Source organism: Danio rerio, chromosome 6, assembly GCF_052040795.2.
Source record: "Danio rerio strain M-AB ecotype USA chromosome 6, GRCz13ab, whole genome shotgun sequence".
NCBI classification, from domain to species: domain Eukaryota; kingdom Metazoa; phylum Chordata; class Actinopteri; order Cypriniformes; family Danionidae; genus Danio; species Danio rerio.
Genome location: NC_141026.1, coordinates 48,110,221 through 48,130,848, shown reverse-complemented (window position 1 = coordinate 48,130,848; position 20,628 = coordinate 48,110,221). Strand labels below are relative to the sequence as shown.

The 20,628-nt window shown below is 33.0% G+C and overlaps 1 protein-coding gene across 3 annotated transcripts in view; it reads left to right on the top strand.

Moving 5' to 3' along the window:
* The window catches only part of ca16b (carbonic anhydrase XVI b), a 199,639-nt gene that overhangs the window by 106,277 nt on the left and 72,734 nt on the right, over nt 1-20,628 (top strand). For all 3 annotated transcript variants that reach the window (XR_015494059.1, XR_015494060.1, XM_087257856.1), the window contains exons 5-8: nt 5,408-5,503; nt 8,661-8,727; nt 10,176-10,333; nt 13,065-13,248. Coding sequence is in view for 1 of the 3 variants with exons in the window: in XM_087257856.1 (XP_087113982.1) it covers nt 5,408-5,503; nt 8,661-8,727; nt 10,176-10,333; nt 13,065-13,248 (505 nt within the window). In the remaining 2 variants the exon portion in view is untranslated. The remainder of the gene's footprint in view (nt 1-5,407; nt 5,504-8,660; nt 8,728-10,175; nt 10,334-13,064; nt 13,249-20,628) is intronic.

The window sequence follows — 20,628 nt, the reverse complement described above, 5'->3', positions numbered from 1 at the left end:
TTGACTTGAGTAGGTTGGAAACGGTGCACTAATCTGCACTAATTGAAGAACCTCTCAATGAAACTGGGATCGATAAGTTTTATTGACTTGGTGGTGCGGTCGCTACATTTCGCCGAAAAGCAAGGATATTTAGGATTCTTCTCGCCTCAGGGTGATGTTCAGCTTTTTAAAACTATTTGAGACTTTTTTAAAATAGTTCCTCTTGGTCTACCAAAGTTGGCTGAAATACTCTATTTTTTGCAGTATTGTTTTAGTTACTGTGGTGATTATACCAGTACTAGTAGACCTGCAATAATAAGTGATTAAGATTACACTTACAGTTGAAGCCAGAATTATTAGCCCCCCTGTTTAGTTTTTTCCCCCAATTTCTGACAAAAAACAGAGAGATTTTTTTTCAACACATTTATAATAGTTTTAATAACTCATTTCTAATTACTGATTTATTTTATCTTTGCCATGATGACAGTAAATAATATTTGACTAGATATTTTCCTAGACACTTCTATACAGCTTAAAGTGATATTTAAAGGCTTAACTAGGTTAATTAGGTTAACTAGGCAGGTTAGGGTAATTATTGTATAACGATGGTTTGTTCTGTAGACTATCGAAAAATATATAGCTAATAAAAGGGGCTAATAATATTGACCTTAAAATGGTTTTAAAACATTAAAAACTGTTTTTATTCTAGCCAAAATAAAGCAAATAAGACTTTCTCCAGAATAAAAAATGTTATAGGGAAATACGTGAACATGTCCCTGCTCTGCTAAACATCATTTGGGAAATATTTAAAAAAGAAAAAAAATTCCAAGGAGGGCTAATAATTTTGATTTTAACTATTTGATCTTGAAGTATATAAAGTAATGCCAGTATTGATTCCTAAATGTTCTATAGTTAGTTCAACAATTTTTTTTAAAGTTAATTAAAAGTAAATAAAATATTTGTTGTATTTACTTTATTTTAATGATTTTATTTTATTTTATTTTATTTTATTTTATTTTATTTTATTTTATTTTATTTTATTTTATTTTATTTTGATTTGCTGTCCTCCAGTGTACATAGTATCAAGCTTAAAGTAGACTTCCCATTGCCATTTTTGAATTTTTTTCTTTTAAATTTTTTTAACTCAAACTCTTTTAAATAATCTTTTAATTATATTTAAATTATTTTTATTTTTTGTTGATTTTATTTCTTGTCCACATTAGGTGATTATTTTTTGATAATGTTAACCCTTTTGTATATAAAGCATTTATGAAATGTGCTTTTTCAATAAGCTTGCCTTGCCGTTTTTTTTTTTTTTTAAATAAACAAATAAACAAACAAATAAATACATAAAAATTATCTGTCAAAATTAGTCTCCAAAATTCGGGGGGCCCCGAGGGGAAGAGAAGGGGACAATGTGTGTTAGTCTGAATATCACAGCTGAGAACCGGGTTAGTAACTGTACTGTGGTGTTAAAAACTGTACAATGGACCGGGTTTGGGGCTGCCATTGCGATCGGATGCTGTACCTAAGTTGGTGACCCAGGGGAGTTACAAAATGTACCAAAAAGCTAAGGACCAGGGGCGGGGTGAAATTGCAGGGTTTTTTGGAGAAAAAACTAAACGGGAGGGTGGTGGGAGATTAGTCTGAAATACGGGAGACTCCCGGGAAAAATGGTAGTGTTGGCAGCTATAAAATTCAATTCAATTAAATTAATCTTTAATTATAATAATTTAATTAAATGTGAGAAAAAAATTGTTAAGCTCCATGGCAAGTCTCAGTTAAAGGTGGTGAAAAGCTCTACTTTTTTAATAAAGTTACTTCAATTTGCCAGCCTTACTTGTTTTCAACAAGCTTCCGATGCTAAAAAAGCAGCTCTTTTTTTGCAGATATTATTTAGCTCTTGATTGTTCAACACCCTTGAAAAGCCCTGCATGCACATTCAAGAACAAGAGCTACACCAGACCAAGTTACCTGCAAGAAAAGAAACACTGTATACGCTGCATTTATTTCTAATTTCCGAGACAAAGGTGCATGGCCGGAGAACTCACCCTGGATGCACTACTGCATCCAACTTCACCATCGTTACACAAGCACTTATACAAACATGAACAAGTCCAGTGCATTCTGTTTGCTCTGCCACTTTGTTTATGTCTGATTCTGATTCATTAACTAAACGTGTTTGTGCTGTCCATTAGCTTCGGTCACCATAAACTCTTGGAAGAAGCTAATTGGCTAATGAGGTTTCGTGATAAATGAGGAATATATTTCCCCCTGTGAAGACACAATAAATGGACGCCATTAAAGACTACAGGCCTGAAGGAGACTGATTGGTTTTCATTAAAGACTTTAACTTTCTTCTCTTTATTAGTGGATTAATTCATTGTTCACCCCTTCCGACATTGTCTGCTCTTAATTACTTTGTTTAGGGGTTAGTTTTTGGGTTCTCTCTGGATGTCTTTTGCCTTCCCAAGGACGTACCGTTAGCTGTTACAGAAATAGCCCCTTTATTTTATTCCATTTCAGTGTTGGAAGGTCAGAGTAGAAACAAATACAGCGTTTTGGGCCAAAGCTCTTCTGGCGCTTCTCCATAATCTAGCAGTATTTCTTTTTCTGTCAATACAGTGTCTACACAACAACAGTTTAGAGGATGGAAAAGCGAAGGCATTTATATTCATCAGTCTAAGTTTGTTGGAAATTAGCTGGCACAGAGGTCAGGTGACCCGGGCCGACTCCACCTCTCTGGCAGCACTTTCTCATTAGGCCAATCGACTGCGCTCCATAAATCCCATTTTACACAGGAATACAATTGATGTGTATCCGTACGCCGCTGGAGAGCTGCTCAGCATTATCCAGCGATTTAAAACCCAAACACACTGAAGCCAGACACTGCAAGAGATGCATCCAATTATCTCTGCGCGACTTCTGTTGACCTCTGGCTCAAATCTAGCGCAGTGAATTAAACCACCACAGCAATCATGTTAATTTTATTTATTTTTGTGCCCTTTTTGACACTTTTATTAGTGTGGCTTGCCAAAGCAAGCATCAGCGTTGGTATTGAAATGAACTCTTGACCTCTAAGTATTAAACTTTGGTATACACTTCTTCTGTCCCTTTAACAATGTGTAGCTTGATAAATGAAATAAAAGGTGTATTTATTTTATATTTGCAACATGTATAGTATTAAAATACTTATCTATTAATATGGATCTTATACACAAAATATATTGATATTTGCTGTTCCTCAAAAGCTTGATGTATTGTGCCTTTTTTTTTTTTTTAGAAAAATCATAATAAAAACTATGTACTTATAATGAAGCATCCTTAGATCAGTAAATATTGGAAAGTAAAGTAAAAATATAACTTGAAATGTGTTTTTTTTTTATTTTTTATTCCAAAGCAGAGGTGCCCAAAGTAGGGCCCTTGGGCCAAAGTTTGCCCATGGTAACCTACTGTATGGTTTGGCCCCTTGGAAAATAGAGGGAGAATGATAAGGAGTTGGTTGAAGCAGATAAAGAGATCGTCATTTCCAATTTAATGTAACCTTTTTTTACTCTTTGTTTGATTGAGGAGCTACAAAAAAGCCAACTAAAATTAAATGTTGTAAATAAATCCGGCTGTTAAAATGTAAATACTGCCACTTGACAGATGGAGGACAATGCACAAGGCATCACTAAGCAAATCAAGGTAAAGACAGCTCGACTAGTGTATTCAGCATTGATCTCCATTGTGTTATAAATAGGATTGTTTATTTTTTTATTTACTTTAATAAGTTAATCATAAAACGTTAAAAATGATGCTGCATCATTAATATGTTTTAAAGCAAACTTTTCTAGTTACTTAGGATTATAGATAATCAGAAACAACAGGTCAAAACACAGGAGATTTGTGAAGACACTGCTGAATTAAACCATAATAGAGTGAAATTCTATCATATGCATGTGTTTTGAGAGCGTGTGGCTGTGTGAGCATTTAAAGAGAGTTTAAAGCATTTTAGTAGCTCACAAAGAAGTTTCATAAAGATTAGTTTTATTAAATGATTTATATGGTGAAGCCTATACAATGCTATTTTACATTTAATCATTCAATTTCTGTACCTGAATAATGCTGCTCTCTCCAGAAAACCACAATGCACGGTTTATTATTTGCTCAATTGTGTTTATTTATGACTGTAGTGTATGTTTATAATAAATTACAGAAAAATATATGTACATTTCACTCCTCTATTGCAAATAGAGCTATTTTAGTCAACTGGCGAAATTATATTGAAATATATATCGCAATGTTTTTTTTTCGATATCGTGCAACCCTAATATAATTGTTAATTTTGTTTAATTTTACATTTCTTGAACGAAGTCTTGCACAGAAATTGCAAAAAAAAAAAAAAAAAAAAAAATCTGCCTGGCCCTTGTTATTACATAACAACATAATAATACCTTTTAAATGAATAATACAACTGAATCCTCATTTTTACAGTTGTTTGGGACACATTTTGTGAGTGCAGATTTGAAGTTTGATGGGACACCAAGCTTGAGCTTTTCTATCTCTTTTAAAAATGCATTTTCCAATCCTTAATATACAGTTATATGCCTAGTTTGATATTTATTTAGTCATTTTTTTGCATTCAGCAATTCCTCTCTCTCTTCCACAACCTTTATCAAAATGGACTGCTGCTTCCTCATTAGAGATGACTGATCCAGCAAAACGAGAGCGTTCTGTTTCTCTCAGATCCACCATTAAATGACCAGGGAAATGTGCGAAAGTCTACAGTAGGAAATGCAGAGAGAACAACATCGGCCAGCAAATAATGTCGGCGCGTGAGAGCCTGCCAGAGAATAAGCTCAATTGGAACGTGATTGTCATAGAGAGGCTTAATCTTATTCCCTGCATTTCAACGATCTCTTTCACGATTGCTCAGCTGCCGCGAGCTTTGACATGCCATTCATCCCGCTTTCCTCTCTCTCTCTCTCTCTCTCTCTCTCTCTCTCTCTCTCTCTCTCTCCGCGATCGTCCCTGTTTTTCTGTAATAGTAGATTTAGCATTTATTTGACACATGGCACTTTGTGCGTTTGTTCCGAGACAATGTTTAAGGCAACAAAGACATGTTGTTTATTGCGGCGCGCCGAGGGGATTTGCTTCTGAGGTTCGCTTTCTTCCCAAATCCGTCCTCAGAGAGAAAGCGTATAATCCTTAGTTGTCTCGCATGTCAAAATGTGGAGTGATGAGAGAAGTAGAATATGACAGATATGCCGTTATTGTGCGCACGCCAAGATGATGAGAGGAATATCAATTGGTGAGGATTTTTGACAGAGTACTGTACCACAATACACTCGTGTTTACCAAACAGGAGAGTCAAAAAGCAGAACATTAGCATGAGCCGTTTCGTGAGAGTAAAAAAAACCCTGTTTCCATCTCTTTGCCCCCATAGATGCAGATTTATTTCTACAATTCAGATGACTTTGACAGTCTGAGCACCGCCATAAAGGAGAGACGAATCATCGCTGCCATGGCTGTCTTCTTTCAGGTAAAGATCTTCTTTGATTTTTTTATTTTTTTTTTGTTTGCTAGCCTGTGAAATTGGGCTTTAGAGCTCATGCTTCCTTCTTAAAGAAACAGAGGAAGAGACTAGGAAACATCAGATATATGTGGTTTGGGTCTGTTTAGCCTCAGGGCCTATTTTCACCATTCGCAACAGGTAGAGGAAAGCGCCGACATCTTCTGCTGCCCTCTAGCCATCTCTCTTCCTCTCAAGAACAGTCTGGCTTCATAATAGAATAAACTCAGTTTCAAAGAGAATAATGAAAGCCTATGGGGAATGGAGATATAAACGTGAAGACCCAAGCTGCTTCAGAACTGTAGCTGGAGTGACTTTTATATGTTAATTCATTACCGTTTACACCATCAAATCAAGTAACCATGAGGGCAAGATTTGGCTGGTTAGCATGCCGTCTGTAGTTATCATTTTTGTTTTCCTAAATGAGTCACGTTTAGGGTTTTATTGAATTTTTATAGCTTGTATTTAAGTAGGGATGGCACAGTGATAGGAATGGCGTCCGCCTGTAAACATATGCCAGGGTAACTGGTGGTTTATACCAGAGGTTCTCAAAGTGGGGGTCGGGACCCCCCGAGGGGTCGCGGGACAATGAAGGGGGGTTGCCGGGTGATTTTCAAAAATCAATAAATTTTTATTAAACCTTAAGACTTACTGTATTTTATCAATAACCTACTGAAGAGAAAAAATAGTTGTTTATAGTTACTATAAACTATTTGGTTACTATAGTAGCTTATAGTTAATAGTTCTATTGGATTGCGACTTCTTGGGTAATTACATTATACTAAAGACACAGCAATACTGTCAGATGCAGCAGATTGATTTTATAACACCAGGTTAAACTAGCCCATTTACAGCACTGACATACATAAAAAAACAAAGAATAGACTTGGGTTTATTGGTGTGTGTGCGCGTCATTGCATACAAGGTTTCTGTATTTATAACCACCACCTCAGAGAATATTGGGGGTCACGAGTCACTGGCATTGTCATTTTGGGGGTCGCGGGCTAAAAAGTTTGGGAACCCCTGGTTTATACCAATGTGACAACCCCTAATAAAAATAAATAAGCCTATAGAAAGTCAGTGGATATATTTAAGGATATTAGCTATTTTGTTAATAATCAATATATTATATTATTATAAAATTTAATTTCATTTTCCTTCAGCTTGGTCCCTTTATTTATCAGGGGTTGCCACAGCGGAATGAACTGCCAACTTATCCAGCAAATGTTTCACACAGTGGATGCCCTTCCAGCTGCAACCCAGTACTTGGAAACATCCATACACACTCATTTACACACACACATACACTACGGAAAATTTAGTTTATTCAATTCACCTATACTGCTTGTCTTTGGACTGTGGGGTAAAGCGGAGCAAACCATTTCAGACCATTCTCTGTAAACCCTAGATATGGTTGTGCATGAAAATCCCAATATATCAGCAGTTTCTGAAATACTCAGACCAGCAACAACAACCATGCCACATTCGGAGTCACTTAAATCATCTTTCTTCCCCATTCTGATGCTCGGTTTGAACTGCAGCAGATCGTCTTGACCATGTCTACATGCCTAAATGCATTGAGTTGCTGCCATGTGATTGGCAGATTAGGATACGACGTGGAATAGTGCACGCAAATCTGAACGCCTTGAAAAAGTCGTAGCACTACCGGGAGTTGTCAACAACAAACTCTTCCGTCTTAAAGCTCCGCCTATGCTGGTTGATTGACACCTCATTTGCATTTGATTTATCATTTGCGATGTCAGTTTGAGGATTTGATTTATCATTTGAGGAGTCGTTTAAGGATTTGATTCACCATTTGCAGAGTTGTTTGAGCATTTGATTCAACATTTGCGATGTCGGTTTAAGGATTTGATTTACAGTTTGAGCATTTGATTCACCATTTGCGATGTCAGTTTGAGGATTTGATTTATCATTTGAGGAGTCGGTTTGAGGATTTGATTCACCATTTGCAGAGTCGGTTCGAGGATTTGATTTATCATTTGCAATGTCGGTTTGAGCATTTGATTTATAGTTTGAGCATTTGATTTATTATTTGATCTTTTAAGCATTTGAATTTTCATTTGAATTTTGTTAGGAAAAAACTTCCATAGATTAGAAATTTGCGTTAACAATAAAGTGGCCGGTATGTGTTTTAACAAACATACTTACTTAATATCTATGCTTTTGCAGTACATTCAAACACCTTTGTTCCACAGTCCACAATTGCAACTGCATTCTTTATTTTGCCAATCTGTAAGTTTCACTGCAAGTTTTAAAACAAGTTCTTAAGATCACACCATGCACATCCTCAATTGTTCCTCTGTTAGTCTCCTACATTTGTTTATTTTTACTTTCCCCTTCATTCTCATCTGTGACCAATGCTCTTTTCAAGGCTGAAAATGCCACGATTTCCATGCTTTTCTTAATGAGTCGAGCCGAAAAGGAAGATTTGTGGTTCACAGCCTTAGCATTCAAGGATGCCACATGAATATATGGAGGAAAAACAGGCTTAACAGGTCAGCCTGATGATCCGTGAAAATAACATAAGCTTTTTTAGCCGCATTCATTCACAACATGCTTCGCACACTCACACACAGCACGTTTTCGCACACTTAACTAATGCGACAGGCCTATTCTTCACGCCGGAAACTGGAGCGCAGGTGTGTCCTATGTTTATCCATTGTCAAGCGCTGAAAGAATAACCCACGTCGGTAGACTTAAACTCTTCCGCCCGCATGTGACAGCGTTATGGCTTACTGCTATTAGTGCTGAGACGAATGGTGTCATGCGGACGGCGACGTGTCCATTCCTGGGGGTTTTATATAGTTAATCGATGTGGATCTGCTGTATTGGTGGCTCCCTTGGGCTCTTTTATTGCCACCTAGTTCAAGCAAATGAATCCTCAGAGAGCACATGTGAGTATATTTCATCTCCGACCTGAATGAGCTTCTCCATCAGCCTGAATAAAAGGTGCTTATGTCAGCGTGCTCCAGTTTTTAATGTTGCATAAGCGGAGAACATGGGGAACCTGTGTTCGATAATGGTTGGATTTAAATGCGCTTTGTGTTTTATAGATGGGGAAAGAGAATAACTGTTTTCTGTTGTGTTTGTTTGGGTTTTTTTCTAGGTGGCGACGAAAGACAATATCGCAGCTGAGCCAATCATCGCTGGTCTCAAACGGGTTGTCCATCACGGTAAAAATAACCACACTGTAAAAAATACCTGTTAATTAGAGATAACAGTTTCTGTATTTTGTGATTCACAAGTGTTTTCTGTTTATTTACGGTTGTGAATTGCATTATAGGAGATTGATCTCTGCTCTGTTGACTTTTGATGTTAATAATTCAACTCTACAGATTAACGAAGGGATTTTTACTGTCATTTTAGTAGTTTTAATTAATATAACGTTTAAGAAAAAATATAGAGAGAAATAAGAATGTAAATGTACTGACAGTTTCTTACAAAGTTTTTTTAGCATAATATACATCACAAACTCAGACAATAAATCTCTTTAAACTATTAAAAATGTTAATAATACATGTATCAAGATTAAAGTTGTTGGAAGAAAGATTAAGTTCAAGATCAAGTACCCAAAATGCAGTTTCAAAGTATAAATAAGTAGGAAAAAAATAAAAACATCAATCCTAAAATACGGAAAACTGATAATTTACAGATATTTTTTACAGCACATATGAAAAGCCTTTATCAGTTTTTGTAGGCTTGCAAAAACAACAATACCAACCCATGACTAGGGCCAGACAGAATCTGCGGACGTTTTTTGCTATTTCTGCGGAGAATTTTAGTAAAAATCTGCGGATTTCTGCTGAATTATTTTGGGAGTATCCAGCGGAGTATCATAACTTACACTTTAATATATTAAATAAAAAGTAATAAATTACTGAATAAAAACTGAATAAATTCCGATTTACACATTTACTCAAGTAAATAAACAGAATTTATAATGGGCTAAAAAACTGCAGAAATCTGCGGAATTCTGCGGAAAATCTGCGGAATTCTGCGCGTGCAGATTTCGTGTGGGCCAACCCATGGCCCATATCAATCCAACAGCGAGATAGTGCTTACATTAAAAGAAAGTTAACAAATATACAACTGTACATGTAGGTCCAAAAAAATAACAAAACATATATATATATATATATACCATATGTAATATATGAGACAAGTTTTTTTAGAATCCTTTCTATTTTGGCAAAATTTACCAATAAAGTCGAAAAGCAATGATTTTACATTTTGATGAAGGCAACTGTATTTCCTCTGAGGGAACCCCAAACAGTGCCACCTGTGAATCTGGTTCTAGTTTGTGCTAAAGAATCACAGATAATGAATCAACCTTAAAATGATTAAAACAAATAAAAACTGTTTTTATTCTAGCTGAAATGAAAGAAATAAAACTTTCTCCAGAAGAAAAAATATTATAGGAAATATTGTCAGAAATGTTCTGTTTAACATGATTTGGGAAATATTTGGGGAAAAAAATCACTGGAGGGCTAATAATTTGATATTATTAATTTTGACTTCAACTGCATATTTGTTGATGATTTTTTTTCTCTTATGTGTGTGTGTTATACTTAATGCGATCTCTTCCACTATTTGAAGGTTTCTTCTGTCTTTCTTTTAACAGAAAAGGAAACAAACCTGGGTTCATTCATACTGAGGGATCTCTTGCCATTATCTTTGGGCAGTTATTACCGCTATACTGGCTCGCTCACAACACCTCCGTGCAGTAAAGTGGTGGAGTGGATCATCTTCAGTCGACCTGTTTACCTGTCCTACCACCAGGTTTGCAAAACACATCAAATCATGCAAACATGCACACGCATCATATTCATATGATCATGTTTCAATCCCAGCTGTGCGCAGTGTGCTTGAAATTGGGCACGTGTTCATTCCCTTGTATCATATTCGTAGCATCTGCAAACACAGTATTACGCTGGAAATGTGACTCATCTGCTGTGTGCTCAAATATGTCTGGGAATGTAACAGTGCGGAAAGATTTACTAAAGAAATTTATGCAGTCATTTATTTTGGACGTATGTGTTGTGGATATAAAATGACTGTAATAGTGCTTCTTCTGAAATGGATTTATTCTAGGAGGGTACAAAATGTCTTACCAAGTCAGACGGAGCTGGTCTGTGTGTTAGTGTGCATTTATTTATTGGTTTGTTGTTTTCATGAATGCACATAACATACTACTATTAATAGTAGAACTACCATAATAGGAATATATTATTATTGTCACTATATTATTATTATTATTATTAGTATTAATATTATTATTATTATTATTATTATTATTGCTGTTGTTGTTAAAGGGGATAATAACAATACCAATATTATATCTAGTTATTATTTATTTATTTATTTATTTAATATTCTTACAAAAAATCACAATCACATTTGTACCTATTAACATAATAATAATAATAATAATAGTAATAATAATAATAATAATAACATCAATTTTGTATTTTTGTTGAATATATAATTATTAGTGTTTTTGGCATACTATCAGTACTAATATCACTATTATTATTTCAATTGTTGTTGTTAAAGGTAATAAATGACAATACCAATATTTTTTATAGTTATTTATATTATATATTATTTAATTAAAATCCTTACAAAATGATTTGATTAACAATTCAATTTGTACTTGTTTATATAATAATAAAAAATTAATTCAGTAATTTTGTATAATTGTTGACTATATTATTATTATTAGTATTATTATTATTATTATTGCTGTTAAAGGTGATAATAACAATACCAATATTATTTATAATTATTTATATTATTTATTAATTATTTATCTGATATTCTTACCAAAATTCACAATCAAATTTGTATCTATTTCCATATTCATACTGATTGAATGTTATTATTGGTGTGTTTGTTGTTGTTGTTAGTGATGTTGCTGTTAAAGGTGATATTAACAATACCAATATTAATTCTTGTTATTTATATATTTATTAATTTATTTATTTAATATTCTTAATAAAATTTTGTACCTATTTACATAATAATAATGATGATAATAATAACAACAACAACATCAATTTTGTAATTTTGTTGACTTTATTATTATTGGATTTTTTTGGCATACTGTCGGTACCAATATCAATATTATTGTTATTATTATTACTAATATTAGTAGTACAGTAGTAGTAGTATTGCTATTGTTGTTGTTGCTAGTGATAAAAACAATGCCAATACTATTATTTATTTATTTATTTATTTATTTTTAATTTACAGAAATTCACAATCAAATTTGTTCCTATATCCATGATGACGATGATTATGATGATAATAATAATAATAATAATAATAATAATAATAATAATAATAATAATAATAATAATATAGATTTTTTAATTCTGTTGTCTATATTATTATTATTGGTGTTGTTTATGGCATAATCTCAATACCAATATCAATATTGTTATTTTATTTTCATTGTTGTTGTTGTTGACGCTGTTAAAGGTGATAACAATACCAATAGATAACACTTTAAAATATGGTCCATTGCTTAATGTTCAGGAATGTATTTACTAACATTACCAAAGTATGAATAATCTTGTAAACCATTAATTAAGCATGGTTCGACATTAACTAATGCAATTATTGAATTCCAAAGTTAAGCTTGTTTACGTTAGTTAATTTATGTTGAGTTAACATGAGCTAACATTAATTAATATTGTTTAACTTGTATAACATTAACTAATGTTAACAAAGATGAATAATTACTGTAATAAATGTAGTATTAATAGTTTGTTCATGTTAGTAATTACATTAACAAACATTAAGTAATGGACCATTATTTCAAAGTGTTACCTACCAATATTATTCATTTATTAATTTATAAGATTTTTTCTTATCACAATCAAATTTGTACCTATTTTCATAACAATATTAAATATAATAATAATAATAACAACATCAACTTTGTAGCTTTGTTGACTATATTATTATTGTTGTTTTGTTTTTTCAATCAATATTATTTTCATTATTTGTACACTTTCTTATTAGAATAGTTAATTTAGTTTTATTTTATTTAATTTTCTTTTATATGATTTATTTATTATTATTTTTTATTATTATTATTATTTATTTTGGGCCTAGTGACCCTCTAGTGACCCCTAACCGAAGCACTAAAAATTAACTGTAAAATTGAAGCACAAATAATTGTACATTTTTATATCCAGGAATGACTTTACTCTCTCTGAATAAATCAACCTCACTCCTAAATCTTACTCTGGATGTGTACACAGCTAGCACGGATTAACTAATCCTTTTCAATCTTTCAGTTTTTACCGCCTGCTTTATTCATCGTCACACAAAATAAAGCCATTAATTCCCATCATGCACGTCTCTATCACCCTTTTTTTTCACCTCCTTTCCAAAAGTAACGTGGCATCATACGCGTGTTTCTTCTGCATGAAATAATGAAACGAAATGGAAAATCATGATCAAACCAGTGGATAATAACATGACTCTCTCTCTGTCTCTCTAGCTCGAGGCGTTTTACTCCATCTTCACCACAGAGCAGCAGGATCATGTGAAGTCTGTGGATTACCTGAGGAATAACCATCGGCCCATTCAAGATCTCGACAGCCGGCGAATCTTCAAATCGGCTCTAATGGATGCCTGGATGCCTGAGACCATGGCCAGCGCCGCAGACACAGAAACATCTCGAGGTATGAGTCTGACTGATTGAGGAGAAAGGCAGATTTGATTTCTATTCATATGATAATTATACCAATACAAAAGTGATGCATGATTAAATAGAGAGGTTGCCCCAAAATGCAAAAAAGAAATGCTGTTGATTTGCTCACCCTTTAGACCATCCATGTAGGCGACTTTTTTCTTTTGTCCCCAATCTTTTTATCAAAGCTTGACTAATTTAGTGAGTGTACATAGATTGCTAGGTGACCATCAACCGTCAAAGACCCAATATGTGAACGAACCCTAAAAGGCCATCTTCATTTGTGATCTCCAGCAGTTAATCTTCTTCAAACGTGTTGTAGATCCATTCCTTGGCAGTCCTTCACTGGGCCTTTAAAATAGTATTATTTTTTATTTTAAATATTAAGTTTTTAGTTACTCCCAAAATCTTTTTATTTTTTATTTTTTTTATTTTTATTTTTTACAAAATTCTGTGTAGAAATAGTAAAAAATGTCTGCAGATTCTGTCTCGCCCTATGCATGTGGCTTAAGTAAGTTCAAAAATTCATCAGAAAATGACTCTACATGTTTTTTTGTAACCTTAGGAATTGGCCCAAATTTGATATGGTTGGTTTTGACCATATTTGGAAGGGTTTGAATATTAATGATGCTCCAGTTAATGTACTGTAAATAATATCCAGCCAAATCTATTGATTTGTTTTTGTCTTGTTTTTTGACTCTCATTGTGTAGTAACCACTAACTAAAAATCTCCTGTAATATTCTACTGATATCACAATAAAATTAGTATCTATTTACATAGTAATAAAAATAATAATAATAAATAAAAAATAATAATAATAATAGTAGTAATAATAACAATAATAATAATACAAATAATAATAACATCAAATTTGTTATTTTGCTGACTATATTATTATTGGTGTTGTTTGTTTTGGGGGGGGGGGGGGGGGGGGGGGTTCTGTACTTTCAGTACCGATATCAATGTTATTTTCTAGCGCCCCCTAACCTAAGCACAAAAATATTAACTGTAAAATTGTTGCACAAAAATGTGTACATTTTTATATTCACAAATGACTTTACTCTCTCTGAATAATTCAACCTCACTTACTTTTAGTTACGATACTCCCAAAATCATTCTGTGTAAATTCGTAGATTTTTTACAAAAATAAAAAAAATGTCTGCAGATTCTGTCTGGCCCTAGGTATGTGTAAATGTACATGTTTGATTGCAACCTGAGGAATTGGCCCAAATACTGTATGATATGATGGGTTTTGACCTTATTCGGAAGGGTTATGAATATTAATGACGCTCCAGTTAATGTACTGTAAATAATTTCCCGCCTGATCTATCAATTGGTTTTGCCGGTTTATGTTTTTTGACTCTCAGTGTGTGGTAACTACTGATTTAACATATTCCTTAATGTTCTACTGATGAAAAAAGTTACTTATACATCTTGGAAGGTTTGGGTAAACCTTCCTCCTAAAGGTAATTTTTAAAATCGCCAATAATCATTTAAATTGATAGTTCACACGAAAATGAACATTTCTTCATCATTTACTCAAACAAGGGTTTCTAAATAAACTTTAAAAATTCTGCAATTCTTTCTTCTGTTGAATACAAAACAAGATATTCTGAAGAATGTTGGGAAAAAGCAGCCATTGACATCCATAGTAGAATAAAAAAAAACTATGGAAGTCAATAGCTGCTTCTTTCCAACGTTCTTCAGAATAATGTATTGTGTGTTCAACAGAAGGAAGTAACTTGAGATTTGGGGAAAAAATAGTTTGGATGAGTAAAGGATGACAGAATTATTTTTTTTAGATGAACTATCTCTTTAAGAAACCAAATGAAATGGTTTTCTTTCCTTAAAAATCTTTATGGATCTAACATTTGCGGTTATTTCTCTTATCCAAAAACAATAGTTCAGTTTTTCTCCTTCACAGATCTCTTGTTTGGATTTCTTCTCATTCGTCTCATGCATAAAGTGCAAAGCTGGTTGTTTTTGGGATATCCATAGCTCTCGAGACAGACTGAATAAATAGGATTTATTAATGCAGTGACTGGAGCTTTTGAGTCGAGCCCAGGAGCTGTGGTTCGCTGTACTGTGTGTGTTAATGATAGCGTTGTTTTCCTCTCCGGCTGAGGGAATTGATTGCTATTGGTTGTGATGAAGTCGGGAGTGATGCAACACAGCCGAAAGGCGGAATAATCAGCATTAATATTCCCTCTAAAAATAAACCCGTACAAATGAACACTGTGTGGCCAAATAGCAATTCTGCCATTTTCCAAGCAAGCGGTTGTGCAAACTCTTGAAATGATGCATCTTTTTTATCATAGTGTGTTTTTTATTCCATGCTTTCTTCCTTTCACTACTCTGGAATAGGATGCATTTGAACATTTGATCTTGTTTGTAAAGCTGCACAAATTAATTTTTAAATAGTAATGTGTATTTATATAGCACATCCAAAGCACTTCACAATCATGAGGGTGTCTCTCCACACTACCACCATTGTGCAGCATCCACTTGGATGATCCACAGCGCCAGTGCGCTCACCAAACACCAGATATAGGGGGAGTGGAGAGACAGTGATGGAGCCAATTCAATGGATGGGGATGATTGGGAGGCCACGAATCGGTAAGGGCAAATGGAGGGAATTTGGCCAGGACACCAGGGTTACCCTACTCTTTTACGAGAAGTGCCATGGAATTTTTAATGACCACAGAGAGTCAGGACCTCGGTTTAACGTCTCATCTGAAAGATGCTCACTGACAGAATAGTGTCCCCTACTGGGGCATTAGGACCCCCTGCTGGTCTCACTCACACCACTTCTAACAGCAACCTAGATTTTCTATGTGGTCTCCCATGCAGGTACTGACCAGGCTCGACCCTGCTTATCTTCAGTGAGTAACCGGTCTTGGGCTGCAGGGTGATATGGCTGCTTTGAGGTGATACTATATTAAGAATGAATTAGACAGTTTGATATCTATATATTTAACATCATTTAAAATAAAGTTTGATCAACCAACACTATTGCAATTTTTGTTGTCGTTTGTGTAATACTTTTTATTGTAATTGGTTTTAAATAAATTATTAAATTAAATCAGAATAAATATTTATTTAATTATTATATATGATAATTAAACTATAAAATAAGTTATTTAAATAATGTAATGATTTATTGAAAAGCCTTTGAATGATATATATTCATTCATTCATATTCTTTTAGGGTTAGTCCCTTTATTAATCAGGGGTCGCCACAGCGGAATGAACCGCCAACTTATCCAGCATATGTTTTACGCAACGGATGCCCTTCAAGCTGCAGCCCATATCTGGGAAATGAATTTTATATTTGTATGTATGTATATATATATGTATATATATATATATATATATATATATATTAATATATATATATATATATATATATATATATATATATATATATATATATATATATATATATTATAAGATAATAATAATAATAATAAGAAGAAGAATTAATTATAGAATTATTAAGAATTATTATAGGAATGCAAATCAGGCATTGGTTTTGTATGAACTTCCGTTTTCCATGTTTATAAAAGAAATGTTAGTAATATGGTTGGATGATTAATCCTGACAAGGGTAAATAGTAGTTAATAATAAAGTTTTGTTCCCTCAAAAAAAAAAAAAATATATATATATATATATATTTTTTTTTTTTCTCGTAAACTACTTATTTAAAATGAGCTAAAGCAACACAATTCTTGAGATTTCATTGAGATTTTTATTAACGTTTTAACTATTAATCACAAAACACATTGAAACAAACCAACAGACAATGCCTATTTTAACAATTCTAAAGAAAATTCATAATTAATAAAATAATTATAATAAATAAAACTAATAAAAAATCAATAATAATAATAATAATAATAATGAGTAAATAAAAAAACTAAATGAAAATATATTCATAAATAAAAAAAAATAATAATTAATTAAATAAATTCAATTATGGCATACCATAACTCAAAATACAGCTTAAAGAAACATCAATAAAATCCAAGTAAGGAGTCCAGACTTGATGAAAAGCTTTAATGGACATAAAAATGACACAGGTAAGGAACTCAAGGGGAATCGTTTCCTTAATAATATTGTTTGTCTGTCTAATAATATTGTTTGTCACTGATCCAGTTTAACAGTAACAGTTTTTTTTTTTTTTCTGGCAGTAAAGGTTAAAATATCAAATAAACTATTGGTAAATTGAAAAAAAGCTAACCTCATAATATTTATGGCTTGTATAATACATATTATTTTAATTGTTTATTTTTTATATTAAATTATTATTATTATTATTATTATTATTATTATTATTATTATTATTATTATTATTATTATTATTATTATTATCATTATTTATCCTTGTCAGGATCAATCACTAAACCAAATACAAACATTTCTATAAGTATAGAAAATGGGAGTTTATGCAAACCAATGCTTAATTTGCATTCCTTTTATTATTATTATTATTATTATTATTATTATTATTATTATTATTATTATTATTATTATTCAATATTTTATTTAAAACAACTAAAACTATAAAAAAAACTACAAAAATATTTAAATAAATGTTCAATAAATCATTAACTAACTTATTTTATACTATTTAGATACATAATTATTAAATAAATATTGTTTAATGCATAATCATATTTATGTGTATTAAATTATTACTGCTAAGACATTATAGTTACAATATTGAAAATAGTGCTATATAAACATGCATATATATATATATATATATATATATATATATATATATATATATATATATATATATATATATATATATATAAACATCAAGCACACAGTCTCTCTCTAAACCCTCTTCTGACAGTTCAGCTTGTTGACTTACACAACCCAAAGAAGCGCCATGAGATTTGAGTCAATTTGAATCATCAGCCTGCGTGTTATCTCTGCCGGACAGTAATGGCGGCAGTCATTAGCATGCTGATGATTGAACTGATGAAAATAATGGGCTCTCGCTGAGTCACCCGTGCTAACGGAGCTCTCGAGGCCGAACATCCACAGCAGATGCCCTTTTCGCTAATCACCCCCTCGTCCTCGTCTCACTCCTCGTGTCTTTCGATCTGCCTCTCGATCCACAGACGTGTTTATCGCGGGCTTGTTGACAGGTCGCTAATGCTGATACACACACATTAAGAGTAGAGGCTTTCCACATAATGACCTTATCAAGCGCCGCTTATGCGGTCCGCCCAGCTTGACATCAACGCAGCCCACCAAATCATTTGACGTCAATCGTGTAATTACGTCTCTCCATCTTTTCAACACTCCTGCGGTCATGATTAACAACTTTTTCACTTTTCTCAAGTTTAAAAAGGTGTGAATTTCTTTGAAAAAATGCATGAAGTGATACTTTTGAGCTGCTCTTGTCAGATTAGACCTGCAGCTTTGGCTATAGTTTTTATTTTTTGGTATCATTTTAGTTTGTCACAATGCACACTATTAACTATTGCCTTATTGACCTTATTTGGCAATGTGCTTGTTCATGCGAACTTCCAATTCAGTTGCTCATGGGAGAAATGAAAAGGAATAATAAATACAGTCAAACTATGTGCTCTACGATCAAGTGTGTTCATGACTATACATAAAAAGTAGAATAATATGATAAGAAAATATCAGCATTTACACTGCAGTCTGATTGAATGTGTTTTCAACTGCTTCTGGAAGTGCTTGAATGTGGACAAGCTCAAAACCACATCTACACCCATGTTTACTGTTTAAACTGGCTTTGGTCAACAGTATTATTAGTGTTTAATTAGGTTGTAGTTAGCTTATTGCAATATTTTCATGATAAGTTATTTACTAACAATATGTTAATTCATTATTACAACATTGCTACTATACACTCAGCGGCCACTTTATTAGGTACACCTTACTACTATTGGGTTGGACCCTCTTTTGCTTTCAGAACTGCCTTAATCCTTCATGGATTGTATTCAACAAGGTACTGGAAATATTCTTCAAAGATTTTGGGTCCATATTGACATGATTAAATCTAATCAGGTCTCTCCATCTTTTCAACACTCTTGTCTCAAGTTTAAAAAGGTGTGAATTTTTTAGAAAAAAATGCATGAAGTGATACTTTTGAGCTGCTCTTGTAAAATCTAACTTGCAGCTTTGGCTATTGGTTTTTTTTTTTTTTTGGTATCATTTCAGCTTGTCACAATTCACACTATTAACTATTGCCTTATTGACCTTATTTGGCAATGTGCTTGTTTATGCAATTGTTTTAGAACTTCCAACTCAGTTACCTATGAGAGAAATGACTACTCTCGAGCCAAAAAGATTCTAATGGCAGTGCCTGCTTGTACTTAAAGAATAGGGTCAATAAAAAACAGTGTGTGTCTATGCCACACATCCATCAGGAGGGAAAAAAAAAACAACTTGCTCCATTGACTTTATATTGCGGGACGATAGCACCTCAACAATGTCTAAAATTACTATGTGTAATTTTTAGTTGTTAACAAAAGCACTTTTTAGCTGCTCTTGTGGCATCATGTTCAAATTCACGTTATTACCTACTGCCTTATTGACCTTATTTGTCAATGTGTTTGATTTTGCGATTGTTTTAGAACTTCTGTTTCAGTTTCCTATGGGAGAAATGACTAAGAATAATAAAAAGCACAAAAAGATTCCAATGGCAGCGCCCACTCGTACGTGAAGAATAAGGTCAATAGAGAGACAGAGTGTGTTTAGGCCACACACCCTTCAGGATGGAAAACAATCCAACTAGCTCCATTGAATTTCAATTGCGAAAACGATGACGCCTCGACATTTCTGATTACTTAAAAAAAATGTCTAATTGTCTAAATTGCAGTATGTGAAGTGGTTAACAAAAAAACTTTTTAGCTGCTCTTGTGGCATCATGTGCAAATCTAATGCACAACTTTGGCTATTGTTTTTTTATCACTTTAGCTTGTCACAGTTATTAACTACACTATTAACTACTGCCTTATTGACCTTATTTAGCAATGTGCTTGTGTTTGCAATTGTTTTAGAACTTCTGATTTAGTTTCCTATGGAAGAAATTATGAGGGATAATAAACAGCTTAAAAATAATCAAACTATGTGCTCTACAATCATGCCTATACATAAAAAGTAGAATAATATAACAACAAATTATCAGTTCGTAACAACAAGCAGCATAATGAGCTGTTTTTAACGTCTAAAAATTAATGAAAGTGAATGAAATCGGAAGTCGCTTTCTATTGTGGGACAATGACGCCTCGACATTTCTGATTAATAAATAAAAAAAAATGTCTAAAAGTTACTATGTGACAAAATGTAAAGAAGACAAGCTAAAAAATCCAAAACTAAATTGCT